Source organism: Canis lupus, chromosome 16, assembly GCF_048164855.1.
Source record: "Canis lupus baileyi chromosome 16, mCanLup2.hap1, whole genome shotgun sequence".
In the NCBI taxonomy this organism is placed as follows: domain Eukaryota; kingdom Metazoa; phylum Chordata; class Mammalia; order Carnivora; family Canidae; genus Canis; species Canis lupus.
Genome location: NC_132853.1, coordinates 60,375,189 through 60,396,150, shown reverse-complemented (window position 1 = coordinate 60,396,150; position 20,962 = coordinate 60,375,189). Strand labels below are relative to the sequence as shown.

Here is a 20,962-nt window from a genome sequence, read left to right as displayed (position 1 = left end):
GCCGCCGCTCGGCCCCGCAGGGCAGCCCGCGACCCCCGGGGGGCGCCCCCGGCCCCGCCCGCGCGCGGGTCCGTGCGGGGTCTCGCGCTCGGGGTCCGGAGCGCGCGGGGGCGGCGCGGGCGGGGCCGTTGGGGGCGGCGCGGGCGGGGGGCGGGGCCGGGCGCGGGGCCCCACGTGTCCCGGCCGGGCGAGCCAATGGGCGCCCGGCGTTCGGAAAGATCGCCATATATGGACATGTTCTGGGGCCGCGCGCGCCGCCGGCCCGCGCGCGCGTCCCGCTCCGCTTAAATAGCGGCGGGGGAGGCCGCGCTCGGTCTCACTCGCCGCAGCCGGCCCGCGCTCCGTGTCCTCCCGCCGCTCGTCGTCCGCGTCCGCGACCACCGCCTCCGCCGGTAAGAGGCCGGCTGCGCGCCCCGGGGCCTGCTGCCTGCCCCCCGCGCCCCGGCGCCGGCCCCGGCCCGCACACGCCTCCCGCCCGCGGCTCCCGGGTCGGCGGCCTGGGTCAGAGTCCGGGCCGGGGCTGGGGCCGGGGCCGGGGCCGGGGCGCGGCGGGGAGCTGGGGGGGCCGGGGCGGGGCCGGCCGCAGTGCGGAGAGCCCGGCCGCGCCGCTGCCCGCGAGTGGGGGGGCGCCCCGGAGACGCCGGGCCGGGTTCCGGGCGGTTCGTGCCCTGCGGGGTGGGCGGCGGCGGGGGCAGGCGGGGGCAGGCGGCCCGGGCCCGGCGTGACACGCTCGCGTCCCCGCGCAGATCGCCATGGAAGAGGAGATCGCCGCGCTCGTCATCGACAATGGCTCCGGCATGTGCAAGGCGGGCTTCGCCGGGGATGACGCCCCTCGAGCCGTGTTCCCGTCCATCGTCGGGCGACCCCGGCACCAGGGCGTGATGGTGGGCATGGGCCAGAAGGACTCCTACGTGGGCGACGAGGCCCAGAGCAAGCGGGGCATCCTGACCCTCAAGTACCCCATCGAGCACGGCATCGTCACCAACTGGGACGACATGGAGAAGATCTGGCACCACACCTTCTACAACGAGCTGCGCGTGGCCCCCGAGGAGCACCCCGTGCTGCTGACCGAGGCCCCCCTGAACCCCAAAGCCAACCGTGAGAAGATGACTCAGGTAGGCCCTGCCCCATGCGACCGTCTCCCCATCTGTTTTCGTTAAGCCATGTTGTGCTCAGCTTTATTTTCTGAAATTCAAGTATTTCTTTCGATATTTCCAGGGTTCTGTTGTTCCTCTCCTGGCATTTCCTTCCTGAAGTCTCAAGGTTTCTTATTTGTGTTTCTGCCTGCAACCTTTTCTTTTTCTCTACACATCACATTTGTGGCATGCTAGCATGCAGTGTGTGAGCATGGGGTGGCTCCGCGTCTCTGCCTCTGACTCAGGAGCTTGTTGCCTTTTCTCCAGATCATGTTCGAGACGTTCAACACCCCAGCCATGTATGTGGCCATCCAGGCTGTGCTGTCCCTGTACGCCTCTGGCCGCACCACTGGTATTGTCATGGACTCTGGGGATGGCGTCACCCACACTGTGCCCATCTACGAGGGGTACGCCTTGCCCCACGCCATCCTGCGTCTGGACCTGGCTGGCCGGGACCTGACTGACTACCTCATGAAGATCCTCACGGAGCGTGGCTACAGCTTCACCACCACTGCTGAGCGGGAGATCGTGCGTGACATCAAGGAGAAGCTCTGCTACGTCGCCCTGGACTTCGAGCAGGAGATGGCCACGGCCGCGTCCTCGTCCTCCCTGGAGAAGAGCTACGAGCTGCCCGACGGGCAGGTGATCACCATTGGCAACGAGCGGTTCCGCTGCCCAGAGGCACTCTTCCAGCCTTCCTTCCTGGGTAGGTGTGGGGCGGCTTGAGTCTCGCCGAGGCCGTGAGGGCTGCGCCGTCTGGGGCCCCCGAAGGGGCGTGTGCCCTCTAAGGGAGAGTTTTGTCTCCTAGGTATGGAGTCCTGCGGCATCCACGAGACCACTTTCAACTCCATCATGAAGTGTGACGTGGACATCCGGAAGGACCTTTACGCCAACACGGTGCTGTCTGGCGGGACCACCATGTACCCCGGCATCGCCGACAGGATGCAGAAGGAAATCACAGCCCTGGCCCCCAGCACGATGAAGATCAAGGTGAGTCCAGCACAGCGGCGGTGGGCTGGGGCTCCAAGGCCTCCCCGTGAGGGCGATGCCGTGAGCTAAAAGCCACGTTCTTGTTTTTCCAGATCATTGCTCCTCCGGAACGCAAGTACTCTGTGTGGATCGGAGGCTCCATCCTGGCCTCGCTGTCCACCTTCCAGCAGATGTGGATCAGCAAGCAGGAGTACGACGAGTCGGGCCCCTCCATCGTCCACCGCAAATGCTTCTAAATGGACTGCGAGCAGATGCGTAGCATTTGCTGCATGAGTGAATTCCGAAGTATAAATTTGCCCTGGCAAATGTATACACCTCATGCTAGCCTCATGAAACTGGAATAAGCCTTTGAAAAGAAATTTGTCCTTGAAGCTTGTATCTGATATCAGCACTGGATTGTAGAACTTGTTGCTGATCTTGACCTTGTATCCAAGTTAACTGTTCCCTTGGTATATGTTTAATACCCTGTACATATCTTTGATTTAAACCCTTAGCACATGCGGCTCGGTCACTTCACGGCTGAGGTTGAGAACATGTTTATGGGAGAGAAATCCACTGATTTGGAGAATCCACAAGACCATCGGGTTCTTGATCTGTGCAGGGTATTCATGTGTAAGAGCCGCCTATTCCAGGATTTCTCTAGAGGCTGGCAAGAGTCTGAACCAGTTGTCATTTCTGTCTTGCCGGTCTAACAGGGTTGGGAAGGTCCGAGCCTTAGGACCCACTTTCCTGTCTTACCCAATGTTTTCCTGCCAGAACACCGTGGGTGGTTAATTGCCTTGAGTTGGAAAACGGTTTGCATTTACAACTGTAAATTTATTCATCCTTTTAATTTATGTAAGGTTTTTTGTACACAATTCTCAATTCTTTTAAGAGATGACAACAAATTTTGGTTTTCTACTGTCATGTGAGAACATTAGGCCCCAGCAACGCGTCATTGTGTGAGGAAAATAAAGTGCTGCAGTAACGTGCGGTGGCTTCTGTCTGGGGGGAGTGGAGGGTGGGGTCTGGGGACAGAACTCCTTGGCTGAAATGGGGCGACAGTCTGGTTTTTCTAAGAACCGGGTCTAGTGAAAAGCTTGGCACAGCACAGCTGGAGGATGGGGGAGCCCCTCTCATGTCGGGGGCCTTTGTATACAAGGGATCCTGTGAGCTGCCCACCTGAGTTGAGGGCGGCCTACAGATCCGTGTCTGGGGCATCTTGGATGCTCAGGGCGCGGGTTCCCTCCGTGTGCCCAGGTGGAGGTCGCTTTCCTTCCAGGAGCTCCAGGAGAGGCCAGGAAGTTGATGAAATCCCTGGGTCCCTGGACCAAGAGACTGATCACGGATGAGGTGAAAGTGACCAACTTCCTTTGGAGGCATCCAGTGTGCTCCTGCACGTTTTACCTTGGCCTCCGTACTTCTAATGGCATATCTGAGCCTTCGGCTTTTTCAAATATTCTTTATATGCAGGTTGGGACAAAAAAAGTTTTCCTTAGTTTTTTTTGAGAAGGTGCATTTTGTGGGGTTGGGTTGAGGAGAGAGGGAGAGAGACTTAAGCAGTGGGGCTCGAACTCGACCTTGAGAATCCTGACCTGAGTAGAAGAGACGTGTTCTAGGCTGAACCATCCAGGCACTTCAAGGTAGTAAGATTTCTTGATTGAGAAAGCTTAGGAATTTGGAAGGACTTACTTGAAATGGTTAGGGAGCCTACTGGCTTGTGGACCATTTTTCGCTGTGCTGCAGGAGAAGGACATTTCATCAGTGGGGGGCAGGGGTTGGGGGGACAGTGGTGCTCCCCAGCTCCAGGTATGTTGGTTGGGGAGGGGGCTCTAAGGTCTGGAGCAGGGCACCCAACAGCACGTGGTCTTCCTGGGGCCCAGGCCTTTATCCCGCTGTTCCCTCCTCTGACCACCCATGGGAAGGACCAACCTGACGACTTTCTCACCCTGGGCAGCTTTCCACTTTGGGGCTAGGTCTAATCCTCAGGGTGCACGGACCCCAGGAGCGGAGCAGAGGGCTCCCTGTGTGTCAGGGAGAAGAGGGAGGGAGGAGAACCTTCTACTCTACTCGGCATGTCAGGCCCCAGACAGGCACCCGGGGAGGAGGGGTGGCTTCTCCCCATGGATGTGAGGATGCAGTGCGGCCCCCACACCTGAGCCAGCAAACCACCCTGGTCAGCGTTTCTCTCCGTAGCCCTGAGTCCACCAACATGCTAAGCTTTGAGGAAGGAGATGGGGCTTGAGATGACATGGAACTCCATGCAAGACAGGGATAGTTTCAGCCTCCACAAAAGAAAAAGGGGGCTCTCTTCAAGGGAGAACGTCATCAACAACGTCGACAGGCACTTGGGGCGCGCATCTTCCAGGTGGAGAACCAGGGCTTCTCTCCAGACGACGCAAGGAGCTGCGAACCAGGGAGACAGGAAAATCTGCAGGCGAGTGAGGGAAAGGATCCGAGTGGATGCCTTCCAGAAGATGAAACCTCAGATGCTAACATCAGCCTAAATACCATTCGATTTAACGAATGGAAGCTTCTGGACGTATGCGTCCTTGGAGAAGCATCTTGTACACCCGGGCACTCAGTGCACCCCTGAAAGGCTCGCCTTCCCCAGGGCCGCCCTGGTGTCCTGCCCGTGCGGCAGAGGGGAAGGGCTCCGAGGGGAGCAGGAGGCTCACGGGCGCCCCGGCTTTCTGCCTCGTGAGGAGCGTCCACACGCCCACCGGATGCTCAGTAACTGCTCCAACCTGGAGTCAATGCCCCCAGAAAGATGGGGGTCGCGTTTACTGGATGCAGTTCCAAGTCCAAGGTCCTTTGTCTCAAACGGCCAGTGTTTTAGCAGAGGACAGAGACCATGTCAGGGATTCGCACTGGAGACGCTGGTGTCCCTCGAGTGACAGGCTGTGGCCTGCAGGACCTTGTCCGGTCGCAGGCCCCCAACATCCGTGGCTCTGGGAAGCGCGGGAGCCGCTGCTGCTGCCCACGGATCCCCCAGGGCTTCCCACAGCTGTGCAGGCCTGCAGCCCCAGCCCCGACCCGGCCTCCAGGAATTCCTTGGCGCAGGAGGCCGCCCCTCCCTTGCAGCGCCCTGTGGGGGCCTCCTCGGGGTGCCCGGGGTATGTGATTCCCGAGGGTCATCCTACATTTGCAGGAGGCCGCCCCCCTCTGGAGATGGTTACACTTCCTGCCCCAGCGATTGCGGGTTTGGCCACGGGACCCGTGTTAGACAATGAAATGGCTTTAGGAGCCCTAGGAACCAGTGCGGGCGGCCTTGCTCTCTTTCCCCGGTTCTGGGGCCACAGTATTCCAGAGAGAGTCTTCTCCCTCCATCTGGAAGCTGGAGAGATGCCATCAGAGCCAACCTGGGTGGACATATGGGGTGGACGAGAAAGAAATCCTTATTGCTAGCAGCCAGCGAGATTGAGGGTCACTCCTTACTCAGCTTAACCAAGCCTCTGCGGCCTGATGCAGCAGCATAGTGGATCTGTGTGAGTGGCACCCTCTGGAGCTGTGCCGCGTACCACCTGCGTGCCCGTCCGTGCTGTCCCTGCACAGCCCAGTCTGCCACCGTGCTCCATCCCACCAGTTCGGTGCCTGTGCTATTTGTTGCCCTCCCTGGTCTCTAGGATTCATGGATGGATCAATCTATCCATCTTAAAAAAAAATTGTGGTAAGATAAACAAGACATAAAATGTATCCTTTTTAGGGGGCACCTGGGTGGCTCAGTGGTTGAGCGTCTACCCTCAGCCCAGGGTGTGATCCTGAGGTCCCGGGATCAAGTCCTGCATCGGGCTCCCCGCAGAGAGCCTGCTTCTTCCTCTGCCTGTGTCTCTGCCTCTCTCTCTGTGTCTTTCATGAATAAATAAATAAAATATTTTTTTTAAATGGTGCTGGAAACTGGGTTGTCCACACGCACAAGACTGAAGCTGGACCCCTACCTCACACCACATGCAAACATAGGCTCGGTACTGAGCAAGAACAGAACCTAAGACCTAGGAAACCATGGAAGGAGAGCTCCACGACGCTGGACTCGGCAGGGATTCTCTGAGGGTGACACCAAAGTCACAAGGTGACAAAAGAAAAAAAAATAGACCAAAAGAACCTCATGAAAATTCTACACTTTTGTGCATTGAAAGACACAGTCGATGGCTCTGAGGACTCTGGGACCTTGGGTGAGTGGAATCACCTGCCTTCTTGACTGAGCACAGCGTCCCCGGGCTTGTCTGTGGTGCCGCGGGTGTCAGGATGTCCTTCCATGGATCAAACCCTGTTGACACAGAGACTGTGTTTCGTCTGTTCATCCACGGTGGCCACGTGGCTGCTCCCACGTCCGGCTCCCATGAATTGTGCGGCCGTGAGCGTGGATGCACGAGTGTCCCCTAGGGGCCCGCTCCCCGTGGGGCACAAGCGGGGAGGCGCGACACAGGATCCTGCCGTAGTCCTCACCCCCGGAGCCCCCTCCCAGTCGGCCGGCCCTTGCGGCTTCCGCTCTGGCCCCGGCGGTGGGCCGCAGGCTCTCTGAGGGCAGGGCTGTGGGCTCACCAGGGTGTCGCCCCCTCAGGCAGGGCCCCCCTGGCACCTGCAGGTGCCCGGGACCTGCCGGGGACTCGGGCCCTGCCTCCAGGGCAGTAAAACCAAGCACTCTGAAGGCACTTAAGCTTCGAATTCAGGGAGCGGAGCAGAAACCGGCCTTGGGACGGCGCGGGTGGCACTGCGGCCTCGAGGGCGCGGTTGGCATCCAGGGCCAGCGCCACCGGCTGAGCCCGCGTACAGGACTTCGCCTGCAGGGCGTGACCTCCAGGACCTCCGGCCGGTTGCTGGAGGCCAGGCGGGGTGAGGGCCAGCGCCCCGGACACGGGCAGTTCTGTCTCCGCTGACCCGGCTGCGCCCCACGCACCCAGAGCCCTTCGCTCCCTGCCCCCCAGCAGAGCCCGGGCACCTGGAGCAAAGCCGCGGCTGTGCCGCCCGCCCTGAGGGGCTGTCGGGCGAGCAGGACGGAAGGGCCGCTCCGGCCTCCTGCTGTGGCACCTCACGCCGCCGGCTGCCCCTGACATCCTGTCATCCGGGGTCTGTCCCCTCTTGGGCCTGCGCAGGGCCCACTGCTGCGGATCGGAGCCTCCCCCGCACCCCGCCCGAGCTCTGCACCCCACTCCCTGGGCTCCCAGCAGCCAGCTCCGCCCGGTCCCCTGGCTGGGGAAGGCCCCAAGGGCCACTCGGGGAGCCCCTGCCAGGCCCCTGCGCCCTCCCCGTGCTGCGCCCCCCGTCCTGATCACGCGCGCTTTGCGTTGCCCCAGGGCTGCTGGACGGCGGGCCGTCGGGGGCACCGGGCCTGGACCGGGCCGAAGCCTCGCCCCGCGGAGTGTGAGGCGGGCACAGGCATGAAAGTGTTTGTGAATCACTAAGTGCCCCAAACACACGGGTGGCGAACGCGGAAGGGACGGCGGCAAAGACGCCTGAAGTGGGGTCTGAGAAGGGAGGAGCCGGCCGGGGACCTGCCACGGGGAGGCTCGTGGGGCTGCAGGAGGAGGGGTGCCCCTGCCCGCCCCTGCCCCCTCCTGAGGGAACCGGCCGCCCTCTCCCCGGCCAGCTCTCAGCCCCGCGCCTTGGGGTGGCCTGGTGCGGGGTAGGGGGGAGCACTCGCTCTCCCAGGCCGCGCCCCGCCCACCGAGGGAGGTGTCCGTGATGCAGCTCCTGGGGGACGTCGTCGCGGCGGAGAGCTGGCCAGGCTGCTGTGGGCACGTGATCGCGGAGGCCACCCCGGAAATCTGGGTTCCAGCCACGCAGCCAGCCTTAGGGGGTGCGTGTCCTGCTCACAGACGCGTTCGCTCCCGAACCACGGCCGGCCCCAAGCCTCGTGGACCTGGTCTCCGCTTGCATCGCCCTGATCTGTGGACAGGGCTGCGGGGGGTTCCGGGCTGGCGGCGTCAGAGGCAAAGGGCAGGCCCACTGGCCCCGGGGGTGACGCCCCAGCTACTGTCTCCCCGAGTCACAGCATCACCCGTGATGTCCAGGAGCACCCCGAGTCCTCAGGACGGGCTAGGGGACGGTGAGGACGGCACTCCTCCAGGAGGATGGCACTCCTCCAGCCCAGGCCCCCAGAGATGAGGGGCTGAGGAGTGGGGGCTCTGGTGCCCCCGCCCGCCCCCTCCCCCCCCCCCCCCCCCCCGACTGGTCTTCCCCAAAGTGGAGCTGAGGGCTGAGGGTAAGCTGGGACGCAGTGGGGGGACACTAGAGGGAGCCCCGCGTCTGACACCCACACTCAGGGCCCCGGGGGGTCACAGCTGTCCCATGGGCAGGGGCTCCTGAGGGCCGTGGGGGCCACCCCAGGGGCTGGACCCTGCCCAGGTGAAGCTGCAGCCATGCCGAGGGCCCGGGCCGGCCCAGCGTCCCGCCCCCGCCCCCCTCCCCGCCGTCCTTTCTGGAAAGACAGCCGCTGGCCGGTGAGAAGTAGGCGCCTGGTCCCTGCCCAGCAGCCGGCTCTGCCCAGGGGGGTAGAGGCCGAGGCAGTGGCATTGGGATGTCCCGTCCCCCCACCCCGGGGCCAGGAGGGAGGCTCGAGCCGCGCGTGGCTCCCGCAGGACACGAGGGGCATCCTGCCTCCCCTGCTCGGGTGAAGAGAGGCAGGAGGCCCCGTAATTCTCGGTGGCTCTCTGTGACCGCCACGCGGCCCACTGCGGCTGGCCTCCGAGGAGCCTCCGTCCCCCTCCTGAGGGGAGACCCCGCGATGTCAGAGGCCTCCGCCCCTGCCCCGAGGACCCCGCCTCCGGAGTCAGACACATGGCTCTGTGTTCAGGGAATAACACATTGGGGGGCGGGGGGGGGGGCTCCGTGGTGGAGCTTCTGCCCTCAGCCCAGGGCGTGACCCCGGGGTTCCGGAATCGAGTCCCAGGTCGGACTCTTGCATGGAGCCGGCTTCTCCCTCTGCCTGTGTCTCTGCCTCTCTCTGTGTGTCTCATGAATAGATAAAATCTTTAAAAAAATAAAATCTTTAAAAAAGAAATAATGCATCATGTCTGTGTGTAAAGGTAAAGCACTTGGAAAATATATTTTTTTAAGATTTAATTTATTTATTCATGAGAGACACAGAGAGAGGCAGAGACACAGGTAGAGGGAGAAGCAGGCTCCATGCGGGGGGCCTGATGTGGGATCCGATCCCGGGACCCTGGGGTCACGCCCTGGGCCAAGGCAGGGGCTCAACCGCTGAGCCCCCCGCGCGCCCCAAGCACTTGGGAAGTATAAAGGAGAAGTGATCGCCGTGTATCACCGTGTATCGCTGAGGAGAGCTTGTGAGCCCGGGGTAGGCCGTCTGTTTCTCTCCTGTGCCTTGAAGAGGAAAAGACACGTTCATGCGGGGTGTTCGACGCCCCCCCCACCCCACCCCCAGCGATGCCCATTGTCTGCTGCTTCTTTCTCTTCCTCCCCTCCCTACCTCCCTCCCTTCCATCCTTCATTTTCTTTTTTTTTTAATTTTAAAATTTTTCTTCATTTTCTTTTTAATCAACTTTCAATCTTAGGACAGTTTCGGATTCCCAGAACTCGGGGGTCACGGCTGTCCCGAGTCCCCATCCGCCCCGCCCCACGTCTCCCGCCCTCCCCACGAATCCGAATCTGGGACCAGCACAGGCTCCCTGTGGTTAATCAAAGTCTACACTCTGTTCAGGTTTCCTTGGTTCCCGTCACACCCTCTCTCCACCCTGAACGTCACATTTCCCCGACGCCTCTGGGCTGTGCTGGCTCTCCTGTCCTTGGTTTCAGGTGGCCCAGCAGTTCTGGGGGTGCTGGGACCCTCCCTCCATCGGGACATGTCTCACGTTGGGCGATGGGTTTGGGGAGGAAGACCACGGAGCTGAAGGCTTCTCATCACGTCACTCAGGGGTCCCTGCTGTCAGTGTGATTTGTCACCGAGGACGGGCCGTGAGCCCTGGCTGGGGTGTGTTCATTGTCCTCAGGGCGTGTGACCATTCTCTTTGGGGGGACGTCACCGCGTGGGCCCAGGGGTCCTGCTCCGCCTACGCCTCTCCTTCTCGAGCGGGGAGCCTCTCCATAAATGATTCCCAGGTCTGCGTGGGAGCTCGTGTGTCCTCCATCCCCTCATTTGTCGTGTGTCCCCACCAGTGGATATTTCAGTATCCGGGATGCTGTGGGCTGTAATCCACTTACTGCTTCACTCCAAAGGCCCCGCGGTGTGGATCGTCGCCCGCGTGTCCCCCCTCTGGCCCCGGCGGGACGCAGCAGGCTCCCTGGACACCCCCGCCTCGGTCCTAGGGTCGGCTGGCCTCCAGCTTCTCCTTTCCTTGGAGGATGGAATCAGAGGCCACACTGGGGCGGCTGGGCGTGCTCAGTGCCCCTGGGGTGCCCTGGCTTGCAGCCCCTTCTGGTGACAGAGCGGGGAGTGACGCGTGCATGTGCTCACGTGCACACAGGTGCACGCACCTTCCTACCTGCGACCGCCTGTGCTTCTTGTAAAGCAATCGAGAGCACCCACGGCCTTCCCACCTCCAGCCCCAGCCCCCTGCTTCTCGGCCAACTCCCACCCCACGGCAGGCAACCCGGCTCGCAGCACCCAGCACCCAGCAGCCAGCACCCAGCGACTCCGCCACCCAGTCCCAGCGCACCTGCCGGGGGCCAGGGTGTGACGAGCGCCCCGGGGAAACCGCCTCCGTCCCGCTGCAGCTCCAGGCCCCTGTCACAGACCCAGTCCCCCTGCCGGGGTCCTCCTGCCCGGGTCCTCCTGCCGTGGCTTGTCTCCTTGTCCTTCCTGCGGTCCCCTGACCTACTGAGTCGCCTGGGAAGCGTCGTGCACGTGATGGCTCACTGTCCTGCTGGAAAAGCCTGCAGAAGCGCAGCCCCCCGCCCCAGGACTGTGGAGCTAGGGCCCCCCCCGGGCCTGCTCTGTGCTGTGTCTTCTCCACCCCCCCCACCCCACGCCACCCCCATCAGGCCCCTGGCGATCACCCTATTTACTCTCTTGTTGTCGCTCTCTCGGTCGCCTTTTCTAGAAGCCCGTCGACATGGAAGGGACAGGATGTGGCCTTTCACACCGACCTTTTTGGCTTTCGAGCCCAGCTCTGTGGCTTCCCTGAGTCCCCGGCCGCTGCCTCCGGCCTGATCACCGGCCACTGTCCCACGTGCGCGGCCCACGGTCACCTCCTCATGGGCCTGTGGTCGGCTCCCGGCCCTTGGCAATAAAACCATTACAGGGGCGCCCGGGGGGCTCAGCGGAGGAGCGGCTGCCTCCGGCCCAGGGCGTGACCCCGGGTCCCAGATCGAGTCCCAGGTCGGGCTCCCTGCAGGAAGCCTGCTTCTCCCTCTGCCTGGGTCTCTGCCTCTCTCTGTGTGTCTCATGAATAAATAAATAAAATCCTTAAAAAAAAAAAAAACCATTACAAACGTGTCTGTGGAGGCTTTGGCGCGGACACAGGCTCTCAAATCAGGTGGATAAACCGCCCGGGGAGTCACTGGATTCAATGGTAAAAATTAGGTTTGTCTTTGTTTTTTTTGTTTGTTTTGCTTTTGTTTTTGTTTTTGTTTTTGAGGTTTGTCCTTGTAAGGACCACAGCTCCCCTCCACGGGCGGCCGCTCCGCGATCCCGCGGGCAGTGAGCCACAGTTTCCGATGCTCTGCTCCTTGCCTGCAATCTCATATTCTCGCTTTTCCTTTTCTAAATGTGGTAAAACACACATAATGTAGGATTTCCCATCAGAACCACTTTTAAGCGTTCGGCGGTGTTGAGTTCATGGTGGTGCCACCCATCTCCAGAACTGTTTTCATTTTGTAGAACTGAAACTCTGTCCCCACCAACCAACCGCCCGCCTGCCCCGGCCCGGCGCCTGCCGTCCTTCCGTCTACCCCAGGGACCTCATCCAGCAGGTTCCTCATAAGCTGCCCTGCGGTGCGGGCTGCTTTCACTTGGTATAATGTCTTCAGGCTTCATCTGTTGTAGCATGTGTTAGGATTTCCTTCCTTTCTAAGGGCAGGTAACACTCCTCATGTGGGGGCCCATTTCGTTGATCCATCCATCTGCGGATGGACACTTGGGTGCTTCACGCTGGCCCTTGTGAGTAGGGCTGCTATGAATATTGGGCTGCAAATAGCTAAGACCCTGCTTTCAGTTCCTTTGGTTAATGCCCAGAAGTGAAATTTCAGGGTCATATATATAGATGATCATTCTCTTTTTAATATTTTTGAGGAACTGACATGTCAGATTTTTACTTTAAATTTTTTTTAAAGATTTTATTTATTTATTCTTGAGACACACAGAGAGAGGCAGAGACACAGGCAGAGGGAGAAGCAGGCTCCATGCAGGGAGCCCGACGCGGGACTCGATCCCAGGACCCCGGGATCATGGCCTGGGCCGAAGGCAGACTCTCCACTGCTGAGCCACCCAGATCCCAGTTTTTGATTTAATTTTAAAATATTTTATTTAGCTAGCTATTTTAGAGAGAGAGAGAGAGAGAGAAAGAGAAAGAAAGAGAGAGAGCAAGCACAAGCACGGAGGAGGGAGAGGAAATCTCAAGCGGACTTTGCACTGAGTACACATCATGACCTGAACCAAAACCAAGAGTCAGGTGCCCAAACTACTGAGTTACCCAGGTGCCCCTGTTTTTTTTTTGGGGGGGGGGTGTTTTTTTGTTTTAACTTTAGCCATTTGAATAGTAGTGTAGCTGTAACTTGTCTTAATCTTGCATTTCTCAAATGACAAATTAGGTTCAACATGATTTCACATGTTTGTCACCTGTGTATCTTAGGTGAGAGGTCTATTCAGTTCATCTGCCCATTTTTTTTTGTTTGTTTTTAAAGATTTTTTATTTACTTATTCATTAGAGACACAGAGAGAAAAAGAATCAGAGACACAGGCAGAGGGAGAAGCAGGCTCCGACATGGGACTCGATCCCAGGTCTCTAGGATCACGCCCTGAGTTGTAGGTGGCGCTAAACCGCTGAGCCACCGGGGCTGCCCAGAGTAAAAGTTTTAAAGTTTAATAAAGTCCAATTCAATTTTTTCTTTTGTGGATCAGGATTTTGGTGTTACATCCAGAAACTCAAATCCGAGGTCATGTAGATTTTCTTCTGTCCGTTCTAGAAGTCACAGAGCTTTACATTTTACGTTTAAGCCCAGGGCTTAGGACTTCAACGCATGAATTTTGTGGGGACACAAGTCAGCCCATAAAACAAATCAGTGTGACTAGAGCTTTATCAAAGTTACTGAGGTTTTCAAAGAGCTAGTTTTTCCTTTAATTGATTTTTCTCTATTGCTTATTCATTTTCTATATCATTGATTTTTGCTATTTTCTTTGTCCTTTCTATTTTGGATTTAATTTGCTCTTCTTCTTATTCTTCTTTTTTTTTTTCCAGGTCTTAAGATAGAAGCAGATATACTTGATTTCGGACCCTTATTATTATTATTATTTTTATTTTTATTTTTTTTGAAGTTTTTTTTTTTTAATTTTTATTTATTTATGATAGTCACACACAAAGAGAGAGAGAAAGAGAGAGAGAGAGGCAGAGACACACAGGCAGGGAGAAGCAGGCTCCATGCACCGGGAGCCAACATGGGATTCGATCCCGCGTCTCCAGGATCGCGCCCTGGGCCAAAGGCAGGCGCCAAACCTCTGCGCCACCCAGGGATCCCCCTTATTATTATTTTTTTTTTTATATTTTTTTCTTTATTTATTTATGATAGTCACACAGAGAGAGAGAGAGAGAGAGGCAGAGACATAGGCAGAGGGAGAAGCAGGCTCCACGCACCGGGAGCCCGACGTGGGATTCGATCCCAGGTCTCCAGGATCGCGCCCTGGGCCAAAGGCAGGCGCCAAACCGCTGCGCCACCCAGGGATCCCAATTTTTTAATGTAAACATTTAAAACTATATATATCCTCTAAGCATTGCTGTGGTTGAAGCACCAAATTTTTGATATATTGTGTTTTCCATATCATTTGGTTAAAAATATGTCCTAATTTCTCTTGTGATTTATTTTATAATCCACAAAAATCTTAGAAATATGTTGGTTACTTCCAAATATTTTTAATTTTTCCAGAATCTTTATGTTGTTGATTTCTACTTTACTTTTGTAGAGGTCAGAAAACATAATCTATATTCTTTCAATCCTTTTGGATTTATTTATTTATTTTTTAATTTTTTTTATTATTTATTTATGATAGTAATACAGAGAGAGAGAGAGAGGCAGAGACATAGGCAGAGGGAGAAGCAGGCTCCATGTACCAGGAGCCTGACATGGGATTCGATCCCGGGTCTCCAGGATCGCGCTCTGGGCCAAAGGCAGGCACCAAACTGCTGCACCACCCAGGGATCCCCCTTTTGGATTTATTTTTTTTATTTTATTTTATTTTTTTAAAATTTTTATTTATTGATGAATCAGAGAGAGAGAGAGAGAGAGAGGCAGAGACACAGGCAGAGGGAGAAGCAGGCTCCATGCACCGGGAGCCTGACGTGGGATTCGATCCCGGGTCTCCAGGATCACACCCTGGGCCAAAGGCAGGCGCTAAACCGCTGCGCCACCCAGGGATCCCCCCTTTTGGATTTATTAAAACTTGTTTTATAGCCCGGAATTTGGTCAATCTTTTATTATTACTATTATTATTATTATTATTATTAATTTAAAGATTTTGTTTATTTATTCATGAGAGACACACACACAGAGGGAGAGACACAGGCAGAGGGAGAAACAGGCTCCCTGCGGGGAGCTGGATGTGGGACTTGATCCCAGGACCTCGGGATCCCGCTCTGAGCTGAAGGCAGATGCTCAACTGCTGAGCCACCCAGGTGTCCTGAATTTGGTCAATCTTAATTTATTTTTAGATAGTGGGGAGGGGCAGGGGGAGACAGAGAGAAAGAATCTCAAGCAGACTCCCATCCGGCTTGGAATCAGATGCAGGGCTCGATGTCACAACCCTGAGATCATGACCTGAGCCTAACCGACTGAGCCACCCAGGTGCCCACTTAGTTAATTTTCTACGTATACTTGGAAAGGATGTGCAGGGCACCTGGCTGCCTCAGTCAACAGAGCATGCAACACTTGGGCTTACGAGTTCAAGCCTCAGAGCGGGTGTGGAGCATACTTTAAAAAAAATAATTAATTTAAAGAAAAAAGGGAAATGATGTGGATTTTGCCATCTGGGGTTCAGTGTTCTAAAAATGTTAATTAGGTCAAGTTCTGAGTGGTGATGTAGTTGGTTCGGGTATTCTATTCCTCGCTAATTTTTTTTTTTTTTTTTTTAAAGGTTTTATTTATTTATTCATGAGAGACACAGAGACAGAGAGAGGCAGAGACACAGGCAGAGGGAGAAACAGGCTCCATGCACCGGGAGCCCGACGTGGGATTCGATCCCGGGTCTCCAGGATCGCGCCCCGGGCCAAAGGCAGGCGCCAAACCGCTGCGCCACCCAGGGATCCCAATTTTTTTTTTTTTATTGTCGTCTCACATTCTTGTTTGTGACTTTTGTTATTATTATTATTATTATTTTTAAATATTTTATTTATTTATTTAGGATAGTCACAGAGAGAGAGAGAGAGAGAGAGGCAGAGACACAGGCAGAGGGAGAAGCAGGCTCCATGCACCGGGAGCCCGACGTGGGATTCGATCCCGGGTCTCCAGGATCGCGCCCTGGGCCAAAGGCAGGCGCCAAACCGCTGCGCCACCCAGGGATCCCTGTTATTATTATTATTAAGTGAGCTCTATGCCCAATGTGGGACCTGAACTCATGACCGGGAGATCAAGAGTCACATTCTCTACTGAGTGAGCCAGGCACCTCTGTCTTCTCAATTTCTAGGAGAAGATTGTTGAAATCAACTCTACATGTGAACTTTCAGTGAGATTTTTGTCACATATTTTGGAACTTTGTTATTAGGTGTATATACCTTTAGAATCGTAATGGTTTTACCTCTGAAAATATTCCCTGTCCTTAAATCTACTTTGTCTGATACTAATATAGCAACTCTCCTTATTTTTTCCTTTTTTTTTTTTAAAGATTTTATTTATTCATTCATGAGAGACAGAGAGAGAGGCAGAGGCAGAGACAGAGGGAGAAGCAGGCTCCATGCGGGGAGCCCAACACGGGACTCGATCCTGGGACCCTGGGGTCAAGACCTGAGTGGAAGGCAGCCTCTCCACCGCTGAGCCACCCAGGTGTCGTCGTCGTCGTCATCGTCGTCCTCCTCCTCCTCCTCCCCCTTCTTCTTCTTCTAGATTTAATTTATTTGAAGAGAGAGTGAGAGAGTGAGAGATCACGAGCAGAGGCAGAGGGAGAAGCAGACTCCTCGCTGAGCAGGGAGCCTGACGCGGGCCTCGACCACAGGACCCGGGATCATGAGCTGAGCCGAAGGCAGATGCTTCGCCCACTGAGCTGCCCGGGTGCCTGCAACTCCCCTTTCTTATGATTACTGTTTGCAAGCTATAATATGGTCCATTTTTAGACTTTTAACCTATTTCTGTCCAACGTGTGTTTCTGGCAGGCATCAGTTACTTGGTTTTGTTCCTCATCCAGTATGGCCATCTCTGCCATTCCCGCTCCCCTACCCCCTCCGGCCTCTCTCTCTTTCTCTCCAGACATAGCACACTCTACCTCCACGTACAGATTTTACCAGTCCACATCTGATGTAAGAACCTTACAATAATACACTTCTATTTCCTTTTTCTTGTTTTTGTGCTAGTTGTGACATATCATACTTTTACATGTGTTAAAACCTAATGATGCACTGCTATTCATTTTTGCTTCAGAGTCAACTATCTTTAGGCAGCGCCTGGATGGCTCAGTCAGTAAAGCGTTTGACTCTTGGTTTCAGCTCAGGTCAGGATCTCAGGGTTGTGGAATCAAGCCCTGTGATCGGCTCAATACACAGTATGGAGTCTGCTTGAGATCCTCTCTCTCCCTCTGCCCTTCTTCCCCTCTAAAATAAATAAATAAATCTTTAAAAAATAAAGTCAGTTATATATTTTAAAAAATATTTTATTTATCAGACAGTGAGAGAGAGCGAGGAAGTGAGCACAAGGAGGGGGAGCAGCAGAGGCAGAGGGAGAAGCAGGCTCCGTGCCAAGCAGGGAGCCCAAAGTGGGACTCGATCCCAGGAAGGACCCCGAGATCATGACCTGAGCCAAAACCAAGAGTCAGACACTTAGCTGATCTAGCTGAGCCAAAGGCAGATGCTAGACCCACTGAGCCACCCAGGCGCCCCCAAAATCAACTATATTCTAAAAGAATTAAAAATATAAAAATTCTTACATTTCCCATTTTTGGCATTCTTTGGTATCAATTTTCTTCAGTTTGTAGCTTTTCCTTTTTAAAAAAATAATTTTAGGGCAGCCTGGGTGGCTCAGCGGTTTAGTGCTGCCTTCAGCCCAGGGCCTGATCCTGAGTCCCATGTCGGGCTCCCCACAGGGAGCCTGCTTCTCAGAACCTCTGCCTATGTCTCTGCCTCTGTGTGTGTGTGTGTGTCTCATGAATAAAAAAATAAAATACTTGAAAAATAAATAAAGATTTTATTTTTAAAACTAATCTCTATACCCAGTGTAAGACTCGAACCCACAGCCTTGAGATCCAGAGTCACACACTCTACTACTGAGCTGGACAGGCGCCCCACATAGCTTTTCCTTTAATATTTCTTGTAGTGCACGTCAGCCAACAATCAATGATTTCAGCCTTGTTTGTCTGAAAAAGTTTTGTTTTGCCTTCCTTTTTGAGTAGCATTATCTCTGGGTACAGAATTCTAGTTAATAGGGTGTTTTTCCTCCTTTTTAGCAATTTAGATATGTCATTACATTGTCTTCTGGTTTGCATTGTTTCTTACAATAAGTCAGTAGTCCTTCTTGTCTTTGTTTCCCTCAACGGAACATATCTTTTTTCTCCCTGGATGCTTTTTACCCTTTTTACTACTGGTTTTCAAAATTTTGTTTTGTTTTTTTATTTTTTTATATTTTTTATTTTTATTTATTATTATTTTTTATTTATTCAGAGGCAGAGAGAGAGAGAGGCAGGCAGAGAGGCAGAAACACAGGCAGAGGGAGAAGCAGGCTCCGTGCAGGGAGCCCGATGTGGGACTTTATCCCGGGTCTCCAGGATCACACCCCAGGCTGCAGGCGGCGCTAACTGCTGTGCCACCGGGGCTGCCCTATTTTCAAAATTTTGATTCAGATCTGTTATAGTGTGGTTTTACTTATCTTTCTTTTAAAGATTTTACTTATTCACAGAGAGAGAAAGACAGAGAGCACAGGCAGAGGGAGGGGCAGACTCCCCGCAGAGTGGGGAGCCCGAGGCTGGACTCCACCCCAGGACCCTGGGATCATGACCTGAGCCGAAGGCAGATGTTTCACTCACTGAGCCACTCAGCTGGCCCTTTATTTATCTTTACTTTGCTGGGGTTTGTCATATTTTTGGATCTGTGCCTTTATAGTTTCCAACAACTTTGGAAAAATTTTAGCCATTATTTTTTCAAATTCTGATTATATATAGGTTGGGCTGATTGCTTCAGTCCCACAGCATCACTGGGTTTCTATTCACTTTTCACCCATTTTTCTTGCTGTGATTTAGTTTGGACAGCTTTTATTGTTGGGATCTCAAACTGACTGATCTTCTGTTTTGCTCATTATCTGCTTCTAGGTCCATATAGTTCATTTTTAATTCCAGTTAATTTTAATTTTCAGTTTTAAAGGTTCCATTGGCTTCTTTTATATAATCTCTTTCTGGGGATCCCTAGGTGGCTCAGCGGTTTGGTGCCTGCCTTCGGTCCAGGGTGTGATCCTGGAGTCCCGGGATCAGGTCCTATATCGGGCTCCCTGCACGGAGCCTGCTTCTCCCTCTGCCTGTGTCTCTGCCTCTATCTCAGTCTGTGTCTCTCATGAATAAATAAATAAAATATTTTTTAAAAAATCTCTTTCTCTCCTTTTTTTTTTTTAATTTTTTTTTTTTTTTTAATTTTAAGTAGGCCCTGTGCCCACTGTAGGGCTTGACCTCACCACCCTGAGATCAAGAGACTCATGTTTGTTCCACTGACTAAGCCACCCATGATCCCCTTTTCTGAGGCTAACTGAAAGCTTCATCTGAGTGAGTCTGGGTTAGCCTTTTCCCCCAGGGGTAGCTTAGCTGTCCTACCCAGACATGACTAATGGGCTTTCCGTGCAATCCTCCGGGTGCCTCACGAGGTCTGCTGGGACCCCAGGGTCTCTCGTCCCAGGTGAGCTCTGGGAAAGGTTCAGCTCTACAGTTCACCAGGAGCCGTTCTCTGCGGAGTCTCATGGGGTTTCCTTGAACACAGGCCGGGTCTAAAATTTCCCAAAAACCTTCAAGGAGCCTCTGTGTGGATTTCGGGAGCCCCTTCTCTGCACAGCCACGCTGGCTGAGGTGCTCTGGCCTGCTGCTCCCAAGTGCTTCCGCCCCACCCTGCTCCAGTCCCTGTGCCTCCATCCTGAGAGCACTCCAGGCAGAAAGGTAAGATCCTTGTAGGGCCCACATTTTTGTTTTTCGTCTCTTAGGGACCCCACAGTCCCAGGCTGCCTGTTGTCCAACATCTTAGAAAACGTTGCTACATATTTTCTTTTCTTTCCAGTCTTCTTGGTGACAGCAGGACAAATCCCATGCTGCGTATCCCATGATGGCCAGAAACAGAAGTCTCTTCTATGGTTTGTAATGTGCGTATATTTTTTAAAGATGTTATTTATTTATTCATGAGAGACACAGAGAGAGAGGCAGAGACACAGGCAGAGGGAGAAGCAGGCTCCCTGCGGGGAGCCTGACAAAGGACTCGATCCCAGGACCCCGAGGTCAGGCCCTGGGCCGAAGGCAGACGCTCAGCTGCTGAGCCCCCCGGGGCGCCCCTGTAATGTCATAGTACAAAGGATATACGCTTCCATGATCTGGTTTTTCTCGTATCAACATGCCGGGTGTCACCATCTTTCCAGGTCAATACACTTAGGTGCACCTTCTTGGCGGCCGTGTAGTGTTCCGCCGTGGAAATTCACTGTCCGTTAACCCCTCTCACTCGCGGCCACGGAGGCGGCTCTAAGTTTCTTGTTTTTACACATACACAGTGATGGGAGCTGTCATGCATGAGTCTTGATGAGCTCGTCTGGGGGTGTCCACTTGCCCAACTCTCTCCGCCAACGCCCCTGAGCTTCCTCCAAGGCCATTTACATTCGAAGGCTCGCGCTGATTTTCCAGGGATACATTCCCAGCCGCTCTGCCAACAAAGCTAAAAGCTTAGCCTGGGTAATTGGTTTCTTGCTTTCAATAAATGACACTTCATCAGACTTTGCCAAGACAACTCCAGGTATATCCTGTTCCTCTCACTTGCCATGATGACGTAAGCGTTCCCCTGATGATCATATATTCTCTGCTCGACGACGGCTGGGCCAAGAGTCTCGCACTTGCCGCTGCCACAAGCCATGGTTAAGCTCAGCCCTGCTGTGCAGACAGGAGCCCGCTTCTCCCTCTGCCTGTGTCTCTGCCTCTCTCCGTGTCTCTCATGAATGAATAAAATCTTAAAAAAAAAAAAAAGATTTTATTTTTTTTAAATCTATTTTTTATTTTTTATTTGTTTTTGAATTTTTATTTATTTATGATAGTCACAGAGAGAGAGAGAGAGAGAGAGAGGCAGAGACACAGGCAGAGGGAGAAGCAGGCTCCATGCACCGGGAGCCTGACGTGGGATTCGATCCTGGGTCTCCAGGACCGTGCCCTGGGCCAAAGGCAGGCGCCAAACCACTGCGCCACCCAGGGATCCCAAAAGATTTTATTTTTAAGAATCTCTACGCCTAACGTGGAGCTTGAGCTTACAACCCCGAGATCAAGAGTCTTCTGGCTCCCCAAGTGAGCCAGCCAGGGGCCCCTGAAGAGGAAATTTTTTTTA

At 54.4% G+C, this 20,962-nt stretch overlaps 1 protein-coding gene across 1 annotated transcript; it reads left to right on the top strand.

Moving 5' to 3' along the window:
• Positions 1-236: 236 nt before the first annotated feature.
• On the top strand, positions 237-3,093 carry ACTG1 (actin gamma 1). The gene is made up of 5 exons (XM_072781959.1): positions 237-392; positions 747-1,115; positions 1,404-1,842; positions 1,945-2,126; positions 2,219-3,093. The coding sequence occupies exons 2-5, from the start codon at positions 753-755 to the stop codon at positions 2,360-2,362; spliced, it is 1,128 nt and encodes a 375-aa protein (XP_072638060.1). The 5' UTR covers positions 237-392; positions 747-752; the 3' UTR covers positions 2,363-3,093.
• Positions 3,094-20,962: the final 17,869 nt, after the last annotated feature.